Source organism: Osmia bicornis, chromosome 3 (assembly GCF_907164935.1).
Source record: "Osmia bicornis bicornis chromosome 3, iOsmBic2.1, whole genome shotgun sequence".
In the NCBI taxonomy this organism is placed as follows: domain Eukaryota; kingdom Metazoa; phylum Arthropoda; class Insecta; order Hymenoptera; family Megachilidae; genus Osmia; species Osmia bicornis.
Genome location: NC_060218.1, coordinates 6,652,870 through 6,678,912, shown reverse-complemented (window position 1 = coordinate 6,678,912; position 26,043 = coordinate 6,652,870). Strand labels below are relative to the sequence as shown.

Genomic DNA, 26,043 nt, shown 5'->3' with positions numbered 1-26,043 from the left:
AATTAGTATTGTCTATTCCTATACAATGTATATAGGATTGAAAAAGTTTTAAGGCTGTAAAAATTTTTTGAGAACCTAAATTAGAATGTAAATATTATATAGCAAAGATATTTATTTTCTTTAATTATAATTGGTTTAATTTAAGCAAATAGCATGATTATTTCCTGAAGGGCCAAATGTTCGCACAATATTCGTACACTCGTGCTGAGAAGTTATAGGATATCTGTTAAAATTTTATAAAAAAATATTGCAACTGTGAAAATATTAAAAAAGATTTTGTTTATTTTACAATTACAGATCTATCTAATCATTTACTTAACACTTTATTTACCGAAAGCTTAAATAAGTTTTTCGACAGTATCAATTGTTAAAGAAAATCTAATTAATAACCTTTGTTGATTATTACAAATTCACACATAACTCAGTTGAAATAATGAAGCTTAGATGTACTTTAATTAAGAGGAAATTGAAAAGAAAGATTGCACCTTTCAATTTTTAGTTACTGTTAATTATAAGATGGCAGTAGATTTGTGGCTGGTGGATAAATCGTATCGAAATCATTAATAAATTTTTTTGTTCTCCATATCGTCATACCAAAACGAGTAAATGTCCTATGACTTTTGAGCGAGAGTGTAATAGAACTGAACAACTACCTATGAGTACGTGTCCGAATAATTAGCCCCCTGTCCATGCAATGAACGCTGTTATGTTCAAGTCTGTCAACATATTATAACGCTCCCAAACGATCAGATTCCAAACTGTGACTATAATTAATATTATTATGTAAACGACAGCTTCCTGGTTTCCTTTCTGGTGGATGCACGAGGTGGTGCAATGCGTGGCTGCAGACACAGCGGTGTTCGTGTAATCGTTCCTCCTAGAAAAGCCGCGATGCCGATGCGTGTTACGTGCAGATATTTAAGGAGGGATAAATTGACAAATCCACCCCCTTTGATGGAAGGCGAAGCTCTGGCCAGCCGTATTCTCGAACTTGGACCTGTGGGTGCCAAATTCTTGGGGTGAGTGACACTGTACACTGGACTCTATTTATGGCAACAGAGGAATTAATAATGTAATCATTTTCATCTTTTAGCCCTGTCATCATAGAAGTACCACACTTTGCTTCACTGCGAGGAAAAGAACGAGAGATAGTTATACTTCGATCGGATAATGGAGAAACTTGGCGCGAACACACCCTGGAAGCCAGCGAGGAGGCTGTCCAGGATGTGCTTAACGAGAGCTTTGAAGGAGAAGGTACAACTTCTTTTTTGTAACTCTGGGTACATGCGGGAATTGCGAATTATTTGGATATGTTAATTTTCCGAGTGTATGCAAATGTGTTTCCAGAATTAAGCCAGCTCGAGGATCTCCAAACTTCTCGGATCGTAAGGATACTCACTGCAGACTTCCCACATTATTTCGCGGTAGTGTCTCGTATTAGACAAGAGGTTCATGCAGTTGGTCCAGAGGGTGGCACAGTCTCTTCATCTGCTGTTCCACAAGTTCAGGCTGTCTTTCCACCAGCAGCTCTTACTAAAAAGATCAGAGTTGGTCTGCAGGTACGTACACCTCATCCTTTCATATCTGAGCCATTCCCAGGCCAAAGTAATTAATTCCACTTTTTGAATCTGTTAAAATTTCACTGCCATAATACTGAATTGATGCTTAAATTTTTATATTTTATTAATTTCTTTACCTTTTTTTTGGAGTTAATCAATTTGTCGAATAGGCGATTCATTTCCTGATGGACTAATGTTTTTCTTGAGATACACCCCAGGGATTAATTCTTTCTTCTTTAACACCTTGTTTAATTCAGAAGAAAATCATTTGTATGTTTAGGCACATCCAATACCGGCGGATCTTGTAGCCAAACTTCTTGGTAACCGAGTTGCAGTGTCACCAATTGTAACAGTTGAACCAAGGCGAAGAAAGTTTCATAAGCCAATAACTTTAACCATACCTGTGCCGCAAGCAGCCAACAAAGGAATGATCAATCAATATTCAGGAGATGCACCAACGTTGAGACTCCTGTGCAGCATAACTGGTAATATATGCTTGCACGTAATATTGTAGAGCAGCGTACCGTCTTACTGGAGAATCTCTTACCGATAAGCGCTGAAATTGTTACGCCGCAAACACACCTTTGGTGTATTTATATACATACGCTCTTATCAGACTTCTTACGCATTCGAAAATCAATTTGTAGTTTAGTAGGCATGGCGCGGGGCGGTAGGCATCTTCGTCTGTTCTCAGGTCGTCGGGACTACGTTGAGTGTACTATGCGTCTAAAAGAAATGCATATCATGAAAATAGGAACTTTTATATGCTAAAGGAAATCAAAGGTCTAGTACGATTTTGCAATCTGTGACAATTCATCAGACACACATGGCAAGCTCCAGATTACAAAATAGTAGAAAACTTTCAAGTTTACAATTTTCATGGTATATATTTCTGTTTAGACACCCTCTATACGAGTTTGTGTCGCGTCAGAACACACTTGCATTATTATAGTTCACATATAATTATAATTTGTACGCACTGCCAGAAGTAATGTTTCAATGTTAGAAGCAGAGCTGGGTAGATTTCAAGTAGTATTTGAAGATTTATTTTATTTCACTTTCATTGAAAGTTTTTGTTTGAAATACTATTATGTTATACCCAGCGCTGGTTAGAGGAGACGAATAGCATTTGTTTTGTAAGTTTAGTATTATTGATGTTTCCAAAGATATTCCGAGGCATAAGAAGGTGATACCTTGGTGAACGTCCCGGAGACCTTCGGATAGAGATTTAAAAGGGAGATGGTAGCTGCATGTTTCATAGAAACATTTCGTTGAGTACTATTGTTGTATACATATCTTGTTGTGATTCATTGTTAATGCTTGCATATTGTTAGGATTGAGTCATTTAGGTATGGATTATTAATTAACGTAGATAAAATTTTACTACCTAGCTCATTGTAAGCGTTAACTTCAAAGTTTTTGTTTCAGCACATTCGTTTGACTGGTAACCGCTTCGATAAATTAGGCTTGTAATTTTACAAATTTCTATCAAATTGTGTTCCCGAAATATATGTATTTTTAGATTGTTACATGATGTATATCATACGACACGTTACCGATACAAAGACTGACATTGTTATATTTTTCAATGGTATTGTTTGTTACAGCCACGCTGTTTCCTTTTCTACTATTCTTCTTTCTTTTTTCAACAAAAATATTTTCAGCGTGAAATATCGACTTTTCTTTTTTCCGAGGAAGATCTTGTTATTGATACCGAAGTGTGGAATCTGTTATTGAAATTCAAAATATTCGATACGACCAAAAACAGGAAGATATGTTTTCGACATGCATTGCGCCGCGTTTTAATTATATTTATTTCACACCTATTCTGTTTCTTTAACGCTTACTTATCATTCTACGCATAATCACGAGCGCGTTTGCTTTTTGCGCGAATTTTTTGATGAATGACGCTTTTCATTTCCTTTTGGCAAGCATTATCATTCGATCAGCGTTTATTTTCTTTTACATTACTCACACACACGATACAGCACTTGACATCTACGCACCTGTGGTGACCGATATTAAGTACAAATATAGTCAATTTATCATAACGAAGAAGAAATCAAAGCAATAGTTCAATTTTATTTTTCTATTCTTTTTGGTCAGTTCACTTGAAACAATAAATCTCATTGTATCTATCAATCTAATTGATACTTTGAGCCTGACATAAATGGAACAATTCAACATTATCAGCTATAATAAAAAAAAAATGAAAATTTAAACAAGGTCAATGATAAGATAGAAAAAGTGAGTCAAGGATCATTTTTACCAGTGTAATACAATTATAACATATTTCTAAACCCTTTGATTGTATTTAAAGCTTTTTATAAGCTTGTATTCTTTTTTAATTATTCTTTGTGTTATATTATAAATTTTGTTATTTCTTAATAATCAAGGGGTATTTAAGAATGGTGGGCTTAAAGTGTCGAATTGTAATTAATCTCGGTCGCATTGGAATAATATCCCACACAGTTCACTTCTGCCGATTCTCCATACGCAGCACGGACATATTTTAATAATGTTATTGGACTTGGTATGTATGTCGTTCAGGGGGTCAGTCTCGGGCAGTCTGGGAGGATGTCACAGGTTCAACGCCGCTGACGTTCGTTAAGGATTGCGTCTCCTTCACCACCACTGTGTCGGCTCGCTTTTGGTTGATGGATTGCCGGAATATCTCCGAGGCCACGAAAATGGCAACAGAACTGTACACACACGCGACACATGTACCTTTCATGGCTAAGTACGTTTCCTGGTATCCTAACATTTATTATTTAAAAATTGAATTCTAGCCATTCCAAGTTTGCTTGCATAATACAGGGTGATTCTTTCGTTAAACCAAAGGAGATGTCAGCTACTTAACTATCGTTTTCTTTTCACATAAACGTACCCAAACTAGAATATATGTCCTAGTTACAATAGCGTTCATTTGTGAAAAGAAAGCGGCTCCCAAGTGGTGGTCACCCGGGAGAATCACTTTGTATTATCTTTTATTTAAATATAACTTCTTCTTGCATCAAGTTCTAAATCGCCTGATTAACTTGCCTGGCAGGTTCGTAGTATTTGCAAAACGAATAGATCCTCTGGAAGCAAGGCTACGCGTCTTCTGTATGACCGACGACAAGGAGGATAAGACTTTAGAAAACCAGGAACATTTCACGGAAGTTGCGAAGAGTCGAGATGTCGAGGTAAGACACGTAACAGAGGTATAAGACGAGAGACCAAGGGTGTGCCAGATTCGTCATGTTATGCTGAAGAGAGAATTATTTTTTTATTAATTTCTGTGTTGCGTTTGGAATTATTTAAGGTCCTGGAAGGCAAGACGCAGTACATGGAATTTTCGGGTAACCTAGTGCCAGTATTGAAGAGCGGCGAACAGTTACAATTACCGTTCAGAGCTTTCAAAGAGAATAGAGTTCCATTCACGGCGAGGATAAAGGATCCCGATGCGGCAGACACTATGGGTCGCATTATGTTCATGAGCGAGCCGAAGGTTCCCAAAGGCGAACTACCGCAGACACCTATATGCACGTTGCATATTTTGTTGCCAGAAAAGATATCTCCGGAAGCTGCGGCTTCTGAGGTGGATTTGCTCGAACTTTCAAAGAATTACAGCTTCTTACGTGACGGTGGCATAAGTACGTGAATCGAAGAGCGAATTATGAAACTACGTAGAGGAATTATGTAAATTTTGAATTATTACTTCAGGTCGTCCGGATGCAATTCATAGAGCGACTATACGATTGACTGATATCGCGAATTTGTTGGACAAAGACTGGGAGAAACTCGCGGAAGAATTAAATATCCCACCGAACGAAGTATCCACGATTAAACAGGAATATTCTAATAAACCAGCTCAGCAAGCTGCAGCCATGCTTAAGATCTGGCAGAGCAACGGAAACAAAGCTACAGGTAGGTGTTAGATGCAGATATATTTTATTGGGTGCTGGGTTGTTTAGAATTGGATTTTGAACTTCTCAGAATTAGCTTGTGCACTAATTCAGAATTAAATTTTGCATTGGTTCAGAGTTAAATTTGGAACTCCTCGGAATTTGGTTTTGCACTGATTTAGAATTAAATTTGGCAATGATTAGAGTTAGGTTTTGCACTAATTCAGAATTAAATTTTGCAATATTCAGAGTTAAATTTTGAACTACTCAGAATTAGCCTTTAGATTGCTCAGAATTAGATTTCGGATTACCCAAATTATTTTAGTCCAAAATTAAGTTAGTTTCTGGACTGATTTAACCGACACCTTAGAAATAGTGTTTGTATCACTCAAATTCACAATTTGCTTATCTTTTATCCACATTTTTGGATAATTACGAAATCTCCCCAATAAGCAATCAAAGTTTGATAGCCAATTTTAGCAACGAAATGCCAATTCCTGTCAGTTAACATTTCAGATATCTTCTATGACGCAAGTCAAGAAATGGAATCGTCAGTCACGTTATTTACACGATAGCAATACATTAATTGTTATTGCATCGAAGCAACTAAATTCTTCCACTTGAAATATTTCAAAAATTCTCTTATCCTTCAAACAATTATTATACATCCGCATGATAAACTCAGCGTGATTAACACACTAAACGAAGAAAAATATTATTAGGAAATGTAGGTTGAAGAATGAACGTAATTGTAACTAAGAAATTAGTTCCCATGCCTTGAATGCGTCAGATCTAAGATTGACCATCGGATAGTAGAACAACTATTATCATCCTTATCTATCTTCAAAGATACATTTTCGAGATACGAGCGAATTCTTCCAATTACAGTAATTTGCAGCTTAACTCGTTTCTCTTCCATCGTCGTAGCTATATATAGATCTCCGATTGCATTATCAATATTGTATTTTGTTGTTCCCTCGTTTTCCATTTTTACGAGTCAATTTATCAATGACTTCTATTTGTTTCGCGCGCGACGCATAATCCTCGTCTCATCTCGAAATTAGCATAAGCCGCTGGAAAAATAAATTACGTTTCGAGGCAGGCGCTTAGATAACAGGTGTTTGGGTCTAGTAAGCGGTTAGCGAAATTGAAAAAGAACCTGTTTCCACGGCAAGGCCAATTAATCAGACAAGAACGTTTGACTAAGAAGCGTGGAATCCGAAGAGCAACGTAGTCGGTGATCTCATCCTGCATTATTATGCCTGACATAAACCTATGGACTCCTTTCCCCCTCCTTTTTTTCTGCCAATACTAATGACACTGACACACCGCAAGAAATGCACGTAGCACATCGTTTACTGTTCTGCAATCGGTCCAAACAAACAGAAGTGCTCTCTAGATTGACAAGAATACAGTGAAAGTGATTGTACAATTTTCGAGTGTTTTTCGATTCCTTTTTATTCTACGAGGTGTCTCGTTCATTTATTTATTGTTTTATTCTTGACGGGGCATAAAGATGTACATATCTTTGTATCAAGAATATCAGAACGAAGAGACGAACACGTACGTCAGCGAATTGTCATTACTGTTCAGGAGATCCCCTTGTCAGAGATGTCAGATTTCGATGAGCTCAGGTGTGTAGAGTTTGAAGGACGATCGTTATCAATGAAAAATACGTCCTCGATGATTCCATAGAATGACATAAATGTAAACAGTAATTTCCTTTTGCAATTAAATAATTCTTTGGAAAAATTTAGTAAGAGATTGAATTATTGAGGTTGCACTTTAAATGCATCGAATTTTAATGATTTGGAAATTCAAAATTTTTTCATGTGAAAAGAGGAGTTTGTTATATAGGTGAGGATTAAATAAAAAACACTGAAATTTACAAATGAATCGTTGCGTCAGAGTTATTTTGCAGTTATTGCGACGAAAATATTTTGCCGACGAAGTGACAATTTTTCTTTTTGTCATTATATTTGATTTAGATGAACCTTTAACGACTGGTTCATACGAATATAAAATAGCCTTTTAAATTGCATAATCATTATTTGGTTTTTATATATTATGCAATGATTATTATTATTCATTTAATTGCTCAATAATATATTTAGAAAGTATGACAAATTAGTAATAGTGTTTTAACACACGATAGCTCATCCATAATTTTAACTTAATAAATTAAAAGAGCGAAACTGAAATTAATTATATACTTGTACGAAATTTGAAGAAGTTTTATTAAAATAAAATATTTATGCGCGTGTGTATAGGGAATACTTTGGAGAAGGCGTTGAATAAAATTGGTCGGGAGGACATTGTAAAGAAATGCATATTTAACGTGGAACTGGTAACGGATGACGTAGAAAAAGCAGTAGCCAGAGTTCGATTAGATCAACCAGGATTTGATTCATTGAAAGAAGAATTAGGTCCTTCAAGGGATACTTCTCTTCGCCGTGACGCGACGATGGATCCGAAAATGGATCCTGATTATGACGAATTTAATAAAACTAAGGTTTGTACCTTTAATATTGAAAAATAACATTTCTTTAATATTCACTGTATAAAAATTGCCTAATTAAAAAACAAAAAATTGTTATTTTTTCAGGAATCTGGATCAATCGAGGACCTCAATATTAGTGGCTCTAAGCGAGATACGCGTATGTATTTCAAAATTTTATTCACCTTATTTTTGAAAATTAAATATCATTCAATATAATAAAGAGTATATTACATTTGACCGATTACGACACTAGAAAGGATATATGACATCATTACTAGCATTGTTACTGTGAATAACACGCCGGCTCTAGTTCGTGTCATTGCTAAGAAAAATAGATGAAATCAGAGGTTTCACCTCACACTTCTTAGAAAGCACATTAATATCATCGCTGTATATTTAAACATCTGTGTGCGTAGTATAATTTTAATCGTAATTGCACATTCGTACATTTCATCCGAAATGATTCAATAAAATTCCGTATAAACATTATTCACTATACTGATGCAGAAGGTTCATTGTACAGTAACGAGCATAGTAGGCTTTCCCGGCCAAAATGGCAATGGTCACCACCTACCAAACTTGTTGACTTTCAGGGTTCCGATTTCCCCTGAATACTTTCTCGAGTTTCGAGGTTCTTAGATTTTTATTAAAATAAAATTGTTTTATGTCACACAGAGCTCCTCTGGGACTGAATTTTCGTATACTGTACATTCGCGATCATTCGTTTTCTCAGGAAAAATGGTGATACGTTTCCTTCCCTCTGTATGCTTCTCGGATTTCCGGGTTTTTCACTTTCCCCAAAGGTTTCCTCGGGCTCTCGGCTTTTGGAAGTCGAAGGTTCCGAGGTTTCTGGTCCTCGCTATCAACCTTCCATTCCTTAGACTTCCGCTTTTCCCTTTAGACGTTTTTGTTGACAGTGACAATGACAATGTAGGGGAGGAGGCCCTATATGTATATAGGAGCCTTTTTCTTCCTTATAACACCATTTTCCTTAGGGAAGCCTACTATGCTCGATATTGTACATATTTGTATTTTTAATGTTTCATTTGAAATAATTTTATAATTCAACAGGGTATTTTAAAAAGATCATACAGCATAAAAGATATACGGATTTTCCACATCAAAACAAATCGAAAAGTGTCTTAGCTTTGTGGAATTTATGATCTTGTTTTTGAAATTTAAGCAATTACAAATTGGGTATTCAATTTACGGGGCATTGTGTTTAAATCCTAAATGACTAAACGAACGAAAGATACCTGCTCCTATAAATAACAATTCCGTTTTTTACGTATTTTTATTTTATACTACATTTTGCACAAAATAGCGCAAACTGCAGCTTCTTAATTAATATTCATTATAATGAACTCTTCGATTTTTTTCGTTATGGGAAATAGACATATATAGTATTTAATCATCGTTTTGCGTGCAATTCCATATTGTATAGCAAACGGTTAATATTCTGTTCGCGTGCTTCAACCAAAATACGTACATGTGCCTATTCAGTCACGCTGTTTAAACCACGTGTTTCTTTTTTTGTTGCACCCGACAGCGAAACAGCATGTCACAATCACAAACGGCACTGTATTCAACGGAACCTCGACCCCCATCAAAGATAAATACGCAAGCGACGAGAAAGAGCTAGGGGATGTAATGGCCGATTTTCTCGAGCACAAATGTCACGTATCCGATACGATGAGCAAAAAGTCACGCGACGAAATAGACGACGAGGACAAGAAACGACAGAGGGTGATCGCAGATGCCAACAGAATAGTTTCCGGTAAGTAATTTCAGCAATTATAACGATTAAAAAAAACATGGTGGGTTGAGGGGCCGTGCTTCGGCTAAGCTGTAAATGGAAATAATTAAAAAAAAGACCTAATTAAAAAGCGCAATTTTGATCGAATATCATCATTTACGATATCTTAAAGAATCAGCAATGGCAGCATGATCTATTTAATGCGATAATCACGCTTGGTCTTAGGACAACAACTTTATATTAACCATTCGTCGATAAAGTTTAAGTCACTAGTGCTGAATATTTTTTATTTTCTATTTCAAATTTCGTTATTTTTATCTTTCTTTTTAGTGATATCGTGTTCGTAGTTATAGTATACTCTTGATCAGATCAGGCTTTTCTAAGGAAAATGGCAATAACAGGAATGCAGAAATTTTCAAAATAAATTAAAAGTAATTTAGAAACAAAATAATATAATTTTCAGTTATTAAATATTATAACATTTAGTATATAATTGCCAAAAGTGAATAACAAAACGTTTATATGCAAGTGGTGGGAGGACTCAGGCCTATATATAATATAGGGTCTCCTCCCCTACACTATCATTTTCCTCAGGGACGCTTAAGGGGAAGGGTGGGAATCACCATTTTTCCTTGGAGAGGCCTGATATTCGATCACGGGTGTTCATTACGGCGTGCAAGCAAATATAGCAATTATCTTCGTATCTGAACTATCTCCAATTTTTATTTAACTATTTTTCCTTGTATTTCGATGATTAGATTTTGTTATTTAAACGAATGAGTCAGTGTTTTAATTATTCATAACTTAAAATTGTATTTTGATGCAAGAGATATTAATTTATCCAGTAGTAATTAAAGTAGTTAGTTTAATATTTTAACTAACTAAAGATGTGTTTGTTTTTGTAAAAATAATAATTCAACGTGTAGTGATCATTTAGACTTACGTCAAATTTTTAAATATAACAAAACACGACAAAAATCTTTCCTTAGAAGGGAGATAAATTTTATTATGATTTTTATATCATGCTATTTTGTTTGCTCATTGTTGTTTAAATAAATTTATTTTATTATTAAACAAACTACAAAATTAAAGCTGTACAGAAAAAAAATCTTTAATATGTTATATTATTTTAAATGTTTATATTCTTAAATGTGATCAATGTATAACAACGCAAAAGCTTGTTAATTAATTTTCAAGTCCTTCTTGTAACAAAACTCTTATAAGTACGTTATATTTATAATTTCAGCTTTTTTCCTAAAAATAGCATTCTGTGCTCAGCTCTATTACGACTTTACCTGTCTATGTATATACATATTACACAACACAAATTGGTGGTGTAGTAAATTAAAACATTACTTATAATTATTATTATTATTTTGAAAGCAATAACATTTATACAATGTTTCTTAAATACACTTTGTAAATTAGAAATTTCGTGAATTTTAGAAGTGTAGCACGGCATTGTTTCTGGACACGATTCACACGTGTGAAAATTCTTAATTTTATAGAAAAGAAAAAAACAAAGAAAAAATTGTGGGCACTAGAACAATTACTTCTTTTACTTTATCATCGTTTACTTTCATTCACAGGTTCTGGAGGGCTGTTGCGGATCTCTTCAAACTTATCAGCTTGCTTTTATTTGAATTAAAACATAATGAACCATTTAATTTCTTATTTTTGGCTATCAACATTTCATATCTACTGTACTATATTTGCCAGCTCTGTGTCTTCATTTAATGACCCATTAATTGCCTTCTGTTACTACGACACTTCCTACTAATTTGTTTCAGCAAGGTTCCGCTGCAATTTTTTGGCGTTGCATGATTGGCCAATATGTGTGGCCTAATTTTGCGGACGCACGGAGCAGCTGTCGTTGTCATTCATATTTTTTTCATGATTTTCATTTAAACTAAAACGTTTGAACGTTAGAACGATCAGTAATGATTAAGTAGTAATTTTCCAGGTGTCATTAGAACACAATTAGTTCAATTAATAATATTCTCTAGTCACAATTATTTTATATTAATTAGTATTCTGTCTTAATTAACACATTGATGGCTGCTGGTGACTCGCGTTTTACTGATTTCTGTTTTTAATTCGGAAAGTAGTTATTTTGCAATTTAAAATATAATTCTAATAATAATAATTTTTGTATTAAATACAAAAAAGGAACATAAAATTTCAAAATTAATAGAGTTTACAAAAAGTGCAGTCTTCAAAGTGTTGGGAGAGAATTTATCATTGATCTAATCATCAATAGATGTCTTCCAACTATATTTATCCTTCGTAATCACTTAGTAATTATTCAAATTATTTTCTTATTCTCGTTTGATATGTAATTAGTTGTTCGATAGATGGCTGCTCCACACATACACACGTTCACACAAACACACATACACATACTCTGCGCCTAAACCGCACGAGAGTCTAACCGCTGTTCTAAAAAAAAACAATGAGCAGTATCGAGCGAGCCGGCTTACACTAATGATGATGACGAAATGAAATTAAAAAAAAAAAAAAATCAAAATGTGTTCACTTGATTTTGCCACGTTTACAGATGCCTAAAATATGTAATACTTAATTAACAGGTGTAATAGCAGACGCTGAGAAAGAGAAGGGGAAGTTAGCGAAGGAGGGGTGGTCGGTGGTTTATGATGATGATGATGCGCGGGGCAATAAAGAGGCAGGAGGTGCTGTGATTCAGAGTTTTGTTAGGGAACAATTCAGTGACAAAGAACAGAAAGATAAGGGCGGAAAGTTGGATGAAAGGTATAATGATAAAGCACCGGTCGTTGAACCGATGATGGTTAAACAACGCTACGTTCGCGATGGGAAGGGCGATTCGAACGTTACAGTAATTAAAACTAAAACTATAGTCACGATGAGTGATGACAAAGGAGGTCAGCCACCTGTGATCACTCAGACTATCATAACGAAAGAGATAGACGGTACGGTACCTAAAGAAACAGTGACAGTTTCAAATGGCAAACAAATTCTTACAAGTAAGAAAGAAATGTTGTCTAAAGAAGGTAAGGAGATCGATGAAAAGACAACAGATGCCAAGAAAGAAGGAACCGTCGTTAAAATTAACATTCCAGAAGAAGCTAAACCTGTCACTGATAAACAGGTGTCCGCTTACGAAAGCGTCTACACTATTCAGTATCCTTCTGGACAACCCGATGAGAAACAGGAGGACGAATCGAAGAAATCGAAAGACAAGAGTGGTGGTATCCTCTCTGGAATTTTCAAAGGGTCCAAACTGAAGAAGGGTAAATCTAAAGGGTCGAAGGACACTTCCTTTGACAGCGGTGACGAAGAGGCTAAAATAGTCTCACCAACAACTACGGAACAACAAGTTCCACATATAGTTACTACAATCGAGACAGTGACTGTGACACCTGCAGAGAGTATTGCAGTACCTGATGTAAAGGCAGCTACGATGCAGTTCTTAGACGAATCGAGGCGTGTTGCATCTGCAATGCAACCATTGCCTGAAGTAGATTCTAAGAAAAAAGAAGATGCAAAAATGGTAACCAAGGAACCAGATGTAATTGTGACCAGTGATAGTAGCGATCAAGAGAAAGAAAAAGGTGGTGGTTTCTTTGGAATATTCAAGAGTCCAAAGTCGAAGGAGAAGAAGCTGAAGAAGACCAAAGAAGCGTCCTTCGACAGTGGCGACGAAGAGCTAAGAATTGTAACAGAGAAATTCTTAGATGACACCAAGAAAATTGCTGACACTACTGTCACATCCCCTGTGTCCAAAGATGGCAAACAAGAGTTGATTACTTTCACCTCTCACGTGCATTACGACGAAGATACACCTAAGGATAGGATAAATGGGCATTCCTATGACATCTCGGAGATTCAGAAAAAGTCTGAAGCGATTAGAAGCACTCCTCAGAGGGAGATGAATGGAAAATCTGACGCGAAGAAAGGAAAAGAGACTCCTCAGAAGGAGAGAAGCTTGGAGAGATCTACCGTCTCTCCAGATAAGACAGAAGATGAGAAGGAACAAGAAGAAGGTAAAGATAAGAGTGGCGGGTTCTTCAGTATGTTTAAGAGCCCGAAACTGAAGAGTAAAAAGCGAAGCGCGTCAAGGGAGAAGAGTTCCTCCAAGGAAACCTCCTTCGATAGCGGAGACGAAGAGACGCGACAATTAACTGCTACTTTCTTGGATGATACTAAGAAAGTTGCGAGTAGCATGCACCACGAAGAGCCGAAACAAGGCGTCGAAGTTACTGTCCACCAGACAGACGTGAAAATCCCTGAGGCAGATTATGCGGAGAAAGATAAAGGAAGCGGAATTCTCAGCAAATTCAGAAGTCCTAAATTGTCCAGAGAATCGCGAAGCAGATCTCGCGAAAAGCAGACGGTGCAGGAACCAGAGCCGAAGATAGACAGTACCTTGCGAGAAACAACTGCGAAATTCTTGGAGGACGCGAAGAACCTCGCCAGTCTGACGGTAGAAGTACCAAGTAAGGTGGAGGAATCGGCAAAAGGCGCAAAAGCTGAAGTGAAAGAAGAAACCGATGCGGCGAAGCAGAAGATTTCTTTAGGAATGGATGCATTTGTAGAGAGTGTAGAGGAATCGAAGAGTAAATTATCAAAAGAGGGCAAGAAAGCGAAGGAAAAGAGCGGTGGTTTCCTCTCTGGTTTGTTCAAAGGTGCGAAACACGCAGCTGACGAAGTCTCCGAAGACGTTAATGAGACGATTGACGATGCTAAGAAAGACGCTGCTCAAGAAAAAACACGCGTTCGTGAAGCAGTAGCAGAGAAACTGGATGACATCGATGGAGTAAAGGATAAAGCGGCTGAAGGCATGAAAGATGCAAAGGATAAGACAGTGACTATTATAAAAGACACTAAGGAGACAGTGACTGTTATAAAAGACACTAAGGAGACAGTGAGTACGAAGGTGTTCAAAGGTATGAAGAAGGTAGCAGATACTGGCAAGGCTGTTGGGGATAAAGTAGCTGATGAAGCGAAGCAAGCTAAAGAAGCTACAGATGCTGCAGCTGGGAAAGTAGCAGATGAAGCAAAAGCAGCGAAGGAAAAAGCAGCTGCTGATATGAAGGATGCTAAAGACAAAGTCACAGTAGCTGTGAAAGACACCAAGGATCAGGTGAAAGACAAAGTATCTGAGGGTGCGCAGAAGGTAGCCCAGTCCAGCAAAGATGCTGCAGGTAAAGTGGTCGACGGAGTAAAAACTGCAGAAGCCAAAGTGGAAGCAGCAGCCAAAGGAGTAGCCGACGGTGCTAAAACAGCAAAGGACAAGGTAGTTACTGAAGTTAAAGAGGACACTGAAGCTGTGAAGCAGAAGGTGTCCTCCGGAGTAGACGCTGTTGTGGATGGTGCAGCTGCAGCAAAAGATAAGACTGCGAAGGAAGCTAAGAAAGCGAAAGAAAAAGCAGGCGGCTTCCTATCAGGATTATTCAAGGGCGCCAAACACGCTGCAGACGAGGTTTCGGAGGATATGAAGGATTTCGTGGACGAGGCAAAGAAGGAAGCTGCTGAAGAGGAAGCTCGTGCACGAGAAGCAGCAGCACAGAAATTAAAAGAGGCTGATGCAGCGAAAGACAAAGCTGCAGGAGCTGTGAAGGAGACCAAGGACAAAATTAGCGACAAGGTTTCTGATGGTGTCCAGAAAGTGTCTGATGCAGGTAAAGATACAGCTAAGAAGGTAATAGTTGAAGTGAAACAAATTGGTGAGAGAGTGGATGAAACAGCAAAGGATGTAGCTGATGGTGCGAAAACAGCGAAAGATAAAGCAGTTGAAGATGCGAAAGGTATTAAAGAGAAGGTTAGCGAAAAAGTGACAGACGCAACGCAGAAGGTATCAGACACTGGTAAAGCAGTTGGTGATAAAATGGTAGAAGGTGTTAAAAAGACCGAGGAAAAGGTAGAAGCAGCAGCCCATGGGGTAGCTGACGGTGCTAAGGCAGCCAAAGAAGTTAAGGAAGATGTTGAAATTGTGAAGCAGAAAGTTTCTTCAGGAGTAGATTCTGTGGTAGACGGCGCAGCAGCAGCGAAAGATAAGGCTGCAAAGGAGGCTAAGAAAGCTAAGGAAAAGGGTGGCGGTTTCCTTTCGGGCTGGTTCAAAGGTGCGAAACAGTCAGCAGACGATGTGACAGATGAAGTTGAGGACTTCCTGGAGAAAACCAAGAAGGAGGCAGCTGAAGAAGAAGCACGAGCACGTGCGGCAGCTGCAGAAAAGCTGAAGGATACTGAAGCAGCTAAAGACAAAGCAGTTGCTGATGTGAAGGATGCAAAGGATAAGGTCGCCTTCACTGTTAAGGATGCCAAGGATAAAGTCAGTGAAAAGGTTGCTGCCACTGCAGAAAAGGTTTTAGATACTGGAAAGGCTGCAGCTGAAAAAGTAGCAGATGGTGTGAAACAAGTAGAAGATAAAACAGCTAAGGCTGCTCATGAAGTAGCAGACGCTGCTAAAGCTGCCAAGGACAAAGCAGCTGAGGATGCGAAAAAAGCCAGCGATAAAGTTACCACGGCTGCAAAAGACACAAAGGACAAAGTCAGCGAGAAAGTCACAGAGGGCGCACAAAAGGTATCAGCTGCTGGTGCAGCAGTTGGAGGCGTAATTATGGGTGGAATTAAAAAAGCCGAAAGTAAAACGGAAGCAGCAGCTCATGACATAGCTGAAGGTACAAAAGCAGCAAAAGATAAGGTAGCTAAAGAGATTAAAGAAGATGCTGATGTTGTGAAGCAAAAGGTTTCATCAGGAGTGGATGCAGTAGCGGATGGAGCAGCTGCAGCGAAAGACAAGACAGCGAAAGAAGCTAAAAAGGCTAAGGAGAAGGCTGGTGGCTTCCTTTCTGGATTGTTCAAGGGTGCAAAGCACGCAGCTGACGAAACTTCAGAAGAAGTTAGGGAATTTGTCGATGACACGAAGAAACAAGCGGCAGAAGATGAAGCCAAAGCACGCGCCGCTGTTGATGAGAAGCTGAAGAGCGCTGAGGCAGCCAAAGACAAAGCTGTTGCTGATATAAAAGACGCGAAAGATAAGATTGCGTCTACCGCGAAAGATGTCAAGGGCAAGACCACTGAAAAGGTTTCTGCTGCTGCACAGAAGGTATCAGATACTGGAAAAACTGCAGCTGACAAAGTAGCAGACGGAGCAAAACAGGTTGGTGAAAAAGTAGATGAAACAGTTACAGGAATAGCAGATGGAGCAAAAGCTGCTAAGGACAAGGCAGCTAAAGATGCTAAAGAAGCCAAGGACAAAATTGCTACAACTGCCAAAGACACCACAGAGAAAGTCAGTGAAAAAGTGGCAGAGGGTGCACAAAAAGTGACAGATGCTGGGAAGGCAGTTGGAGTTAAAATCGTAGACGGAGTTGCAAAGACCGAAGAGAAGATAGAAACAACAGCTCATGGAATAGCTGATGGCGCTAAAGCAGCTAAAGATAAAGCGGCAAAAGAAATAAAACAAGACACTGACGCTGTAAAACAAAAAATTACATCTGGTGTAGACACTGTAGTAGATGGAGCAGCCGCAGCGAAAGACAAAGCAGCAAAAGAGGCTAAGAAAGCCAAAGAGAAGACCGGTGGCTTCCTTTCGGGTCTTTTCAAAGGTGCCAAACATGCAGCTGACGACGTATCAGACGAAGTTAAAGAATTCCTAGATGAAACTAAGAAAGAGGCTGCTGAAGAAGAAGCTAGAGCACGTGCGGCAGCTGCAGAGAAGTTGAAGGATGCTGAAGCAGCTAAAGACAAAGCAGTCGCTGATGTGAAAGATGCGAAGGATAAGATTTCCTCCACTGTTAAGGATGCCAAGGATAAAGCAGGAGAGAAGGTTGCTATTGCTGCCCAGAAGGTTTCAGACACTAGGAAGGCTGCAGCCGACAAAGTAGCAGATGGTGTGCAACAATTAGAAGATAAAACAGCTAAGGCAGCTCATGAAGTAGCAGATGCTGCAAAAGCTACGAAAGACAAAGTAGCCGAAGATGCAAAGATGGCTAGTGAAAAAGTTGCTACTGCTGCGAAGCATGTAAAAGACAAAATGGCTGCGGATGTAAAGATGGCAACCGATAAAGCTGCTACTGCTGCGAAAGATACGAAGGACAAAGTTGGCGAGAAAGTGGCAGAAGGAGCACAAAAGGTATCAGATACTGGTAAAGCAGTTAGCTATAAAGTAGTTGACGGAGTCCACAAAGTTGAGGATAAAACTACGGCAACTGCTCATGGAATAGCAGAAGGTGCTAAAATGACTAAGGACAAGGTTGCGAAGGAACTTAAGGAAGATGCTGACGTTGTAAAGCAGAAAGTTTCATCTGGCGTGGATGCAGTAGCAGATGGGACAGCAGCAACAAAAGATAAAGTTGCGAAAGAAGCTAAAAAGGCCAAAGAGAAGGCCGGTGGCTTCCTTTCAGGACTATTCAAGGGTGCTAAGCATACAGCAGATGATGCCTCAGAACAAGTTAGAGACTTTCTGGATGAAGCTAGAAAGGATTCAGATGAAGAGAAAACTAGACTGCGCGCAGCTGCTGCAGAGAAACTGGAAGGCGTGGAAACAGCTACAGACAAAGCAGTTGTTGATGTAAAGGATGCGAAAGATAAAGTAGTATCTACAGTAAAGGATGCCAAGGATAAAACCGCTGAGAAGGTTTCTGCGGCTGCGCAGAAGGTATCAGATACCGGAAAAGCTGCAGCTGAAAAAGTAACAGACGGTGTAAAACAAGCTGAGAGTAAAGTAGAGAAAGCAGCTCATGAAGTTGCCGATGCTACTAAAGCTGCTAAAGATAAAGCCGTCGATGATGTAAAGGAGGTCGGTGACAAAGTTGCTACTGCTGCGAAGGATACAAAGGACAAGATCGGGGAAAAAGTGGCAGAAGGAGCGCAGAAGGTATCAGATACTGGTAAGGCAGTTGGGGATAAGATACTTGATGGAGCAAAGAAAGTCGAGGATACGGCTGCATCCGCTGCTCACGAAGTAGCAGAAGGAGCAAAAATGGCGAAGGATAAGGTAGCAAAGGAGATCAAAGAAGATGCCGACGCTGTAAAACAGAAGGTTTCATCTGACGTGGATGCAGTAGCAGATGGGGCAGCAGCAACGAAAGATAAAGCTGCGAAAGAAGCTAAAAAAGCCAAAGAGAAGGCCGGTGGCTTTCTGTCAGGACTATTCAAGGGCGCTAAACACGCAGCTGATGATGTTTCAGGAGAAGTAAAAGAATTTCTTGATGATACAAAGAAGGAGGCAGCTGAGGAAGAAGCTCGTGCTCGTGCAGCAGCTGCGGAGAAGCTGAAAGATGCTGAAGCAGTTAAAGACAAAGCAGTTGCTGATGCGAAGGATGCGAAGGATAAGATTTCTTCCACTGTTAAGGATGCTAAGGATAAAGTCAGTGAAAAGGTTGCTGCCACTGCCGAGAAGGTTTCAGACACTGGAAAGGCAGCAGCTGAAAAAGTAACAGACACTGCAAAACAAATTGGTGATAAAGCGGATAAAACAGCTCAGGAAATAGCAGACGCTGCTAAAGCTACTAAAGACAAAGCTGCTGAAGATGCAAAAGAAATTAAAGATAAAGTGACAACTAGCGTCAAGGACGCCAAAGATAAGGTGAGCGAAAAAGTATCAGACACTGGCAAAGCAGTTGGTGACAAAATGTTGGATGGAGTAAAGAAAGCTGAAGACAAGGTAGACTCCGCAGCTCACGCAGTAGTTGACAGCACTAAGGCAGCAAAGGACAAAGCAGTCAAGGAGATCAAAGACGACGCAGATGCTGTAAAGCAGAAAGTTTCTTCAGGTGTAGATTCAGCTGTAGAAGGTGCGGCAACAGTGAAAGATAAGGCAGCTAAAGAAGCTAAGAAAACGAAAGAAAAGGCAGGTGGTTTCCTTTCTGGTTTATTCAAGGGAGTGAAACATGCTGCTGATGACGTGTCTGAAGAAGTCAAGGAATTCGTTGACGATACAAAGAAGGAAGCAGCTGAGGAAGAAGCTCGAGCCCGTGCTGCAGCTGCAGAGAAGTTGAAGGACGTTGAAGCAGCCAAAGACAAAGCTGTTGCTGATGTAAAAGATGCGAAGGATAAAGTTACATCTACAGTGAAGGATGCTAAAGACAAAGCTAGTGAAAAGGTCTCGGCTGCTGCACAGAAGGTGTCAGATACTGGAAGAGCTGCGGCTGAAAAGGTTGCAGATGGTGTGAAACAACTTGATGACAAAACAGCTAAGGCAGCTCATGACGTGGAAGACGCTGCTAAAGCTGCAAAAGACAAAGCTGCAGAAGATGCCAGCAAAGTTAAGGACAAGGTCGCCACTGCTGTAAAAGACACAAAGGACAAGGTCGGTGAGAAAGTCTCAGCAGGTGCACAAAAAGTATCAGATACTGGTAAGACGATTGGAGGTACGGTAGTAGACGGAATCAAAAAAGCTGAAGAAAAGGTAGAGACAACAGCTCACGGAATTGCTGAAGGTGCTAAAGCTGCAAAGGATAAGGCTGCAGAGGAAATCAAGCAAGACGCTGATGCTTTCAAACAGAAAGTTTCGTCTGGCGTCGATGCAGTAGTAGAAGGAGCAACGACAACCAAGGATAAAGCGTCAAAAGAAGCCAAGAATGCCAAAGAGAAAACTGGAGGTTTCCTTTCTGGCTTATTCAAGGGTGCGAAGCATGCTGCGGACGATGTGACAGGTGATGTCAGAGAATTTCTTGATGAAACTAGGAAAGAGGCGGCTGATGAACAAGCGAGATTGCGCGCAGCAGCTGCGGAGAAATTGAAGGATGCTGAAACAGCTAAAGACAAAGCAGTTGCTGATGTAAAGGATGTCAAGGATAAAGCCGCGTCTGCAGTGAAAGATGCCAAAGACAAAGCTAGTGAAAAGGTGTCCGCCACTGCTCAGAAGGTAGGAGATACAGCAGATGCTGCTAAAGATAAGGTAGTGGAAGATGTAAAGGATGTTAAGGACAAGATTGCTACTACTGCAAAGGACGCAAAAGACAAAGTAGCTGACAAGATGATTGAAGGTGCAGAAAAGGTGTCAGATACTGGTGAAGCAGTTGGTGGTGCTGTCCAAGATGGCATCAAAAAGAGCAAGGATCAAACTGAAACCATGCTTCAGGATGCAGCTACTGGCATCAAGACTACAAAGGAGAAAGTAGCGAAAGAAATTAAGGAAGATGTCGAAGCTGTAAAAGGAACGGTGTCATCTGGGGTAGATTCAATGGCGGAAAGTGCAACCTCTGCCAAAGATAAAGCAGCAGCAGAGGCTAAAAAAGCAAAAGAAAAGGGAGGTGGTTTTCTGTCAGGATTATTCAAAAGCGCAAAGCATGCAGCAGATGAAATCACAGAGGATGTAAAAGACTTCGTAGATGAAACGAAGAAAGAAGCAACCGAAGAAGAAGCGCGAGCCCGTACAGCTGTGACAGAAAAGGTGAAGGATCTTGATAGTGCGAAAGATAAAGCAGCAGCTGATATGAAGGACGTGAAAGATAAAGTTGTTACCACTGCTAAGGATACCAAAGATAAGGCGAGCGAAAAAGTATCTGAGGGTGTTCATAAAGTATCAGATACTACAAAAAGTGCAGTTGAGAAGGTCTCTGATGGCGTTAAGCAAATTGAAGAAAAAGTTGTCGAAAAAGCGCAAAAGGTAGCTGATGGTGCAGAGACTTTGAAAGATAAAGCTGTAGAAGACACCAGCAAAGTGAAGGATAAGGTCGCAACTACAACAAAAGACACAAAGGACAAAGTTAGTGAAAAAGTAACAGTGGGCGCACAAAAGGTATCAGCCGCTGGTGCAGCGGTTGGAGGAGCAATATTGGGTGGAATTAAAAAAGTCGAAAGTAAAACAGAAGCAGCAGCTCATGACATAGCTGAAGGCACAAAGACAGCAAAAGATAAGGTAGCTAAGGAGATTAAAGAGGATGCTGACGTTGTAAAGCAGAAGGTATCATCAGGAGCGGACGCAGTAGTAGATAAAGCAGCTGCAGCTAAGGAAAAGGCAGCGAAAGAAGCTAAGAAAGCCAAAGATAAGGCCGGTGGTTTTCTATCCGGATTGTTTAAAGGTGCAAAGCACGCGACCGACGATGTTTCAGGTGACGTTAAGGAATTCCTTGATGAAACTAGAAAAGAAGCAGCTGAAGAGGAAGCTCGTGCTCGTGCTGCAGCTGCTGAGAAACTGAAGGATGCCGAAGCAGCTAAAGACAAAGCAGTTGCTGATGTGAAAGATGCGAAGGACAAAGTTGCATCTACTGTAAAAGATGCTAAGGACAAAGCCAGTGAAAAGGTTTCTACTGCTGCACAGAAGGTGTCAGATACTGGAAAAGCTGCAGCTGAAAAGATAACAGATGGTGTGAAACAAGTTGAGGACAAAACAACTAAGGCAGCTCACGAAGTAGCTGATGCTGCTAAAGCTGCTAAGGACAAAGTAGCTGAGGATGCAAAAGTAGCTGGTGATAAACTTGCCACTGCTGCAAAGGATGCAAAGGACAAAGTAGCTGAAGATGCAAAAACAGCTGGTGATAAACTTGCCACTGCTGCAAAGGATGCGAAAGACAAGGTAGCTGAAGATGTGAAGACTGCCAGTGATAAAGTTGCAAGTGCTGCAAAGGATGCGAAGGACAAGGTAGCTGATGATGTGAAGGGTGTCAGTGATAAAGTGGCTACTGCTGCAAGGGATACGAAGGACAAAGTAGCTGAGGATGTACAGACAGCCAGTGATAGAGTCGCTACTGCTGCACAAGCAGCAAAGGATAAGGTAGCTGAGGACGCAAAGATAGCTAGTGATAAACTTGCCACTGCTGCAAAGGATGCAAAGGACAAGGTAGCTGAGGATGCAAAGGCAGCCAGTGACACAGTTTCTACCGCTGCCAAGGATGCTAAGGACAAAGTTAGCGAGAAGGTAACAAAAGGAGCACAGAAAGTATCAGATGCTGGTAAGACAGTTGGTGAGAAAATAGTCGAAGGAGTCCACAAAGTTGAAGATAAAGCTGCAGCAACTGCTCATGGTATAGCGGATGGTGCTAAAACGACGAAGGACAAGGTTGCAAAGGAACTTAAGGAAGATGCTGACGTTGTAAAGCAGAAAGTTTCATCTGGTGTGGATGCAGTAGCAGATGGAGCAGCAGCGGCAAAGGACAAAGCAGCCAAGGAAGCTAAGAAAGCTAAAGATAAGGCTGGAGGTTTCTTCTCTGGATTGTTCAAGGGTGCAAAGCACGCAGCTGACGATGTTTCAGACGAAGTTAAGGAATTCCTTGATGAAACCAGAAAAGAAGCAGCTGAAGAGGAAGCTCGTGCTCGTGCTGCAGCTGCAGAGAAACTGAAGGACGCTGAAGCAGCTAAAGACAAAGCCGTTGCTGATGTAAAAGATACGAAGGACAAAGTTGCATCTACTGTAAAGGATGCCAAGGATAAAGCCAGTGAAAAAGTTTCTATTGTTGCCCAGAAGGTTTCAGATACAGGAAAAGCCGCAGCTGACAAAGTTGCTACTGCTGCCCACAAGGTCTCAGATACTGGCAAAGCTGCAGTTGACAAAGTAGCAGATGGTGTCAAACAGGTTGAAGACAAAACAGCTAAGGCAGCTCATGAAGTTGCAGATGCTGCAAAAGCTACAAAAGACAAAGTAGCTGAAGATGCTAAAATGGCCGCCGATAAAGTTGCTGCTGCTGCAAAGGACACAAAGGACAAAGTCAGCGAGAAAGTAGCAGAAGGAGCACAGAAGGTATCAGATGCTGGCAAGGCAACTGAGGAAAAAATACATGATGGAGTACAGAAAGTCGAAGATAAAGCGAAAACAGCCGCTCACGACATAGCAGACGGCGCTAAGATGACCAAAGACAAGGTAGCAAAGGAGATTAAGGAAGATACTGATGCTGTAAAACAGAAAGTTTCATCTGGTGTAGATACCGTGGTAGATAGCGCAGCTGCAGCAAAGGATAAGGCTGCGAAGGAAGCTAAGAAGGCCAAAGAAAAAACTGGTGGCTTCCTGTCAGGATTGTTCAAGGGTGCTAAACATGCAGCTGATGAAGTATCAGGAGAATTCAGTGAATTCCTAGACGAGACAAAGAAAGAAGCAGCCGAGGAAGAAGCCCGTGCTCGCGAAGCAGTGTCGGAAAAGATGAAAGACCTCGACGCAGCTAAAGATAAAGCTGCAGCTGACATGAAGGATGCGAAAGATAAAGTTTCTACTACTGCTAAGGATACCAAGGACAAAATCAGCGAGAAATTATCCGATGGCACTTATAGAATCGTAGATACTGGAAGAGCCGCAGCTGAGAAAGTCGCAGACACTGCAAAGAAAGTTGGAGATAAGGCAGATAAGACAGCTCAGGAAGTAGCAGACGCTGCTAAATCAGCAAAGGACAAGGCAGCTGAGGATGCTAAGGAAGTTAAAGACAAAGTCGCATCTACTGTAAAGGACACTAAGGATAAGGTCAGTGAGAAGGTATCAGACACTGGCAAAGCAGTCGGTGACAAGATACTTGATGGAGCTGAAAAAGCGGAACTCCAGGTTGAAATGACAGCTCACAAAATAGTAACCGGCACTAAAACAGCAAAAGATAAGGTAGCTAAAGAAATCAAAGACGATGCTGAGACTGCAAAACAGAAAGTAGCTGCAGGAGTGGATTCAGTCGCAGAAGGAGCAGCAACCATGAAAGACAAAGCAGCGAAGGAGGCTAAGAAAGCTAAAGAGAAAGGCGGTGGCTTTCTGTCAGGCCTATTCAAAGGCGCGAAGCATGCAGCAGATGAAGTTTCCGAAGACATGAAGGAGTTTGTCGATGAAACGAAGAAGGAAGCTGCTGAAGAAGAAGCTCGTGCCCGCGAAGCAATGATTGGACATCTTATCGATTTTGACACTGCTAAGGATAAAACTGTCAGCGATATCAAATCCACCAAAGACAAAGCTGTAACTGGAGTAAAGGATACCACGGAGAAAGTCACTGAGAAGGTGTCAGACACCTTGCAGAAGACATCAGATGCTGGCAAATCCTTTGGCGAGCAAATTGCTCGTGAAACAAAACACGTTTCAATAAAAACAGAAACTACTGTTCGAGACATAGCTGGTGGAGTTATGGACACAAAAGATAAGGTAGTTGCTGATACCAAGGCTGCTGCGAAGGATACCAAGGAGAAGGTCACAGAGAAGGCAGTCAAAGGATCGCAGAAGATTACAGACGCCGGTAGAGCTATCAGTGACAAAGTCATCGATGGTGCAAAAGGTGTAGAATCAACTGCTACAGAAATAAGAAAAGATATTTCATCTGAAGTGGACACAGTCGCAGAAGGCGCTAAGACGACAAAAGACAAGGCTGCAAAGGAAGCGAAGAAAGCGAAGGAAAAGGGCGGTGGTTTTCTCTCCGGCCTAATCAAAACCGTGAAACATGCAGCAGATGAAGTTTCAGGAGATGTTAACGAATTCCTCGACGAAACAAAGAAAGAAGCTGCCGAAGAGGAAGCCCGAGCTCGCGAGAAAGCAGCGGAAAAGACGAAGGACGTTGAAAAGACTGTAGAGAAGGTTTCTGCAGACGCGAAGACAACTAAAGACAAGATTGCAGTTGGTGTGAAAGACGCAAAGGACACTGTCAGCAAAAAGGTGTCAGACGTTAAGCAATCTGTCGGTGGTACCGTTCAAGGAGTATCTGATAGTGCGAAAGCTACGAAACAGAAAGTTGTTTCAGTTACAAAAGATGGCAGCGAAAAAGTAGCCACAGGTGTATCAGATGCTGCGAGATCTGTTGCTGCAGAAAGTAGCAATATCAAGAGTAGTATGATGGACTTCCTGGAAGAAATGAAAAGGGATGTTGCATCGGACAAGTCAGGTTTCCAAGGGAAACCTGACGATGTTCACATATACGAGAACGTAAATGTATTCAGCAAAGGATCGATGCCCGAATCGACCAGTTCAAGAATCGAAAAAGGATCGAGATCAAAGATCGTTACTTCTCCAACTTTCGTTACAAACGACCCACTTTCTGACCTTAGTTTCGAGATACAGAGTAGATTGACCGAGACGAGTAGAAAGGAGATCGATCATCCAGAATCGAAATCGACGAAGATATCTCGCATTCCACAGAAAGTTAGTTCCTCGAGAGACGCAAGGATTAGCCCGAGTAGCTCAACGGATAGTACAGTTAGGGTAGTTAACGTAATTAGCGAAGTAGAGCACCTCGAGCCTCACACACGACAGACCGTCACCACAGTCGTAAGAAAGTCTGTGCGGACGGCAGCGACCCCACCACCCAGTCCCGCCGAGTTCATTGACAGTAGAATCGAAGGTATCTTGCAATAATTGCGTTATACATATTACATACCAGCTGTGTGTAACATGATTAATTAAGTTGACGCTTTTCTATAACTTATGTTTTTTGGTAGTCGTACCAAAATGGCCCGAGTAAG

At 40.3% G+C, this 26,043-nt stretch overlaps 1 protein-coding gene across 18 annotated transcripts in view; it reads left to right on the top strand.

Annotated features, from left to right (window-relative positions):
- Window positions 1-26,043, top strand: part of LOC114871038 (ankyrin-3-like) — an 86,617-nt gene that overhangs the window by 49,450 nt on the left and 11,124 nt on the right. For 15 of the 18 annotated variants that reach the window (XM_029176450.2, XM_029176439.2, XM_029176475.2 and 12 more), the window contains 12 exons: window positions 795-1,019; window positions 1,094-1,254; window positions 1,348-1,559; window positions 1,840-2,044; window positions 4,110-4,299; window positions 4,609-4,744; window positions 4,864-5,194; window positions 5,265-5,468; window positions 7,717-7,958; window positions 8,052-8,103; window positions 9,496-9,723; window positions 12,291-25,922. In XM_029176450.2, the coding sequence (XP_029032283.2) occupies window positions 795-1,019; window positions 1,094-1,254; window positions 1,348-1,559; window positions 1,840-2,044; window positions 4,110-4,299; window positions 4,609-4,744; window positions 4,864-5,194; window positions 5,265-5,468; window positions 7,717-7,958; window positions 8,052-8,103; window positions 9,496-9,723; window positions 12,291-25,922 (15,818 nt within the window). The remainder of the gene's footprint in view (window positions 1-794; window positions 1,020-1,093; window positions 1,255-1,347; window positions 1,560-1,839; window positions 2,045-4,109; window positions 4,300-4,608; window positions 4,745-4,863; window positions 5,195-5,264; window positions 5,469-7,716; window positions 7,959-8,051; window positions 8,104-9,495; window positions 9,724-12,290; window positions 25,923-26,043) is intronic. The other 3 variants (XM_029176510.2, XM_046284953.1, XM_046284952.1) reach the window with 1 other exon arrangement.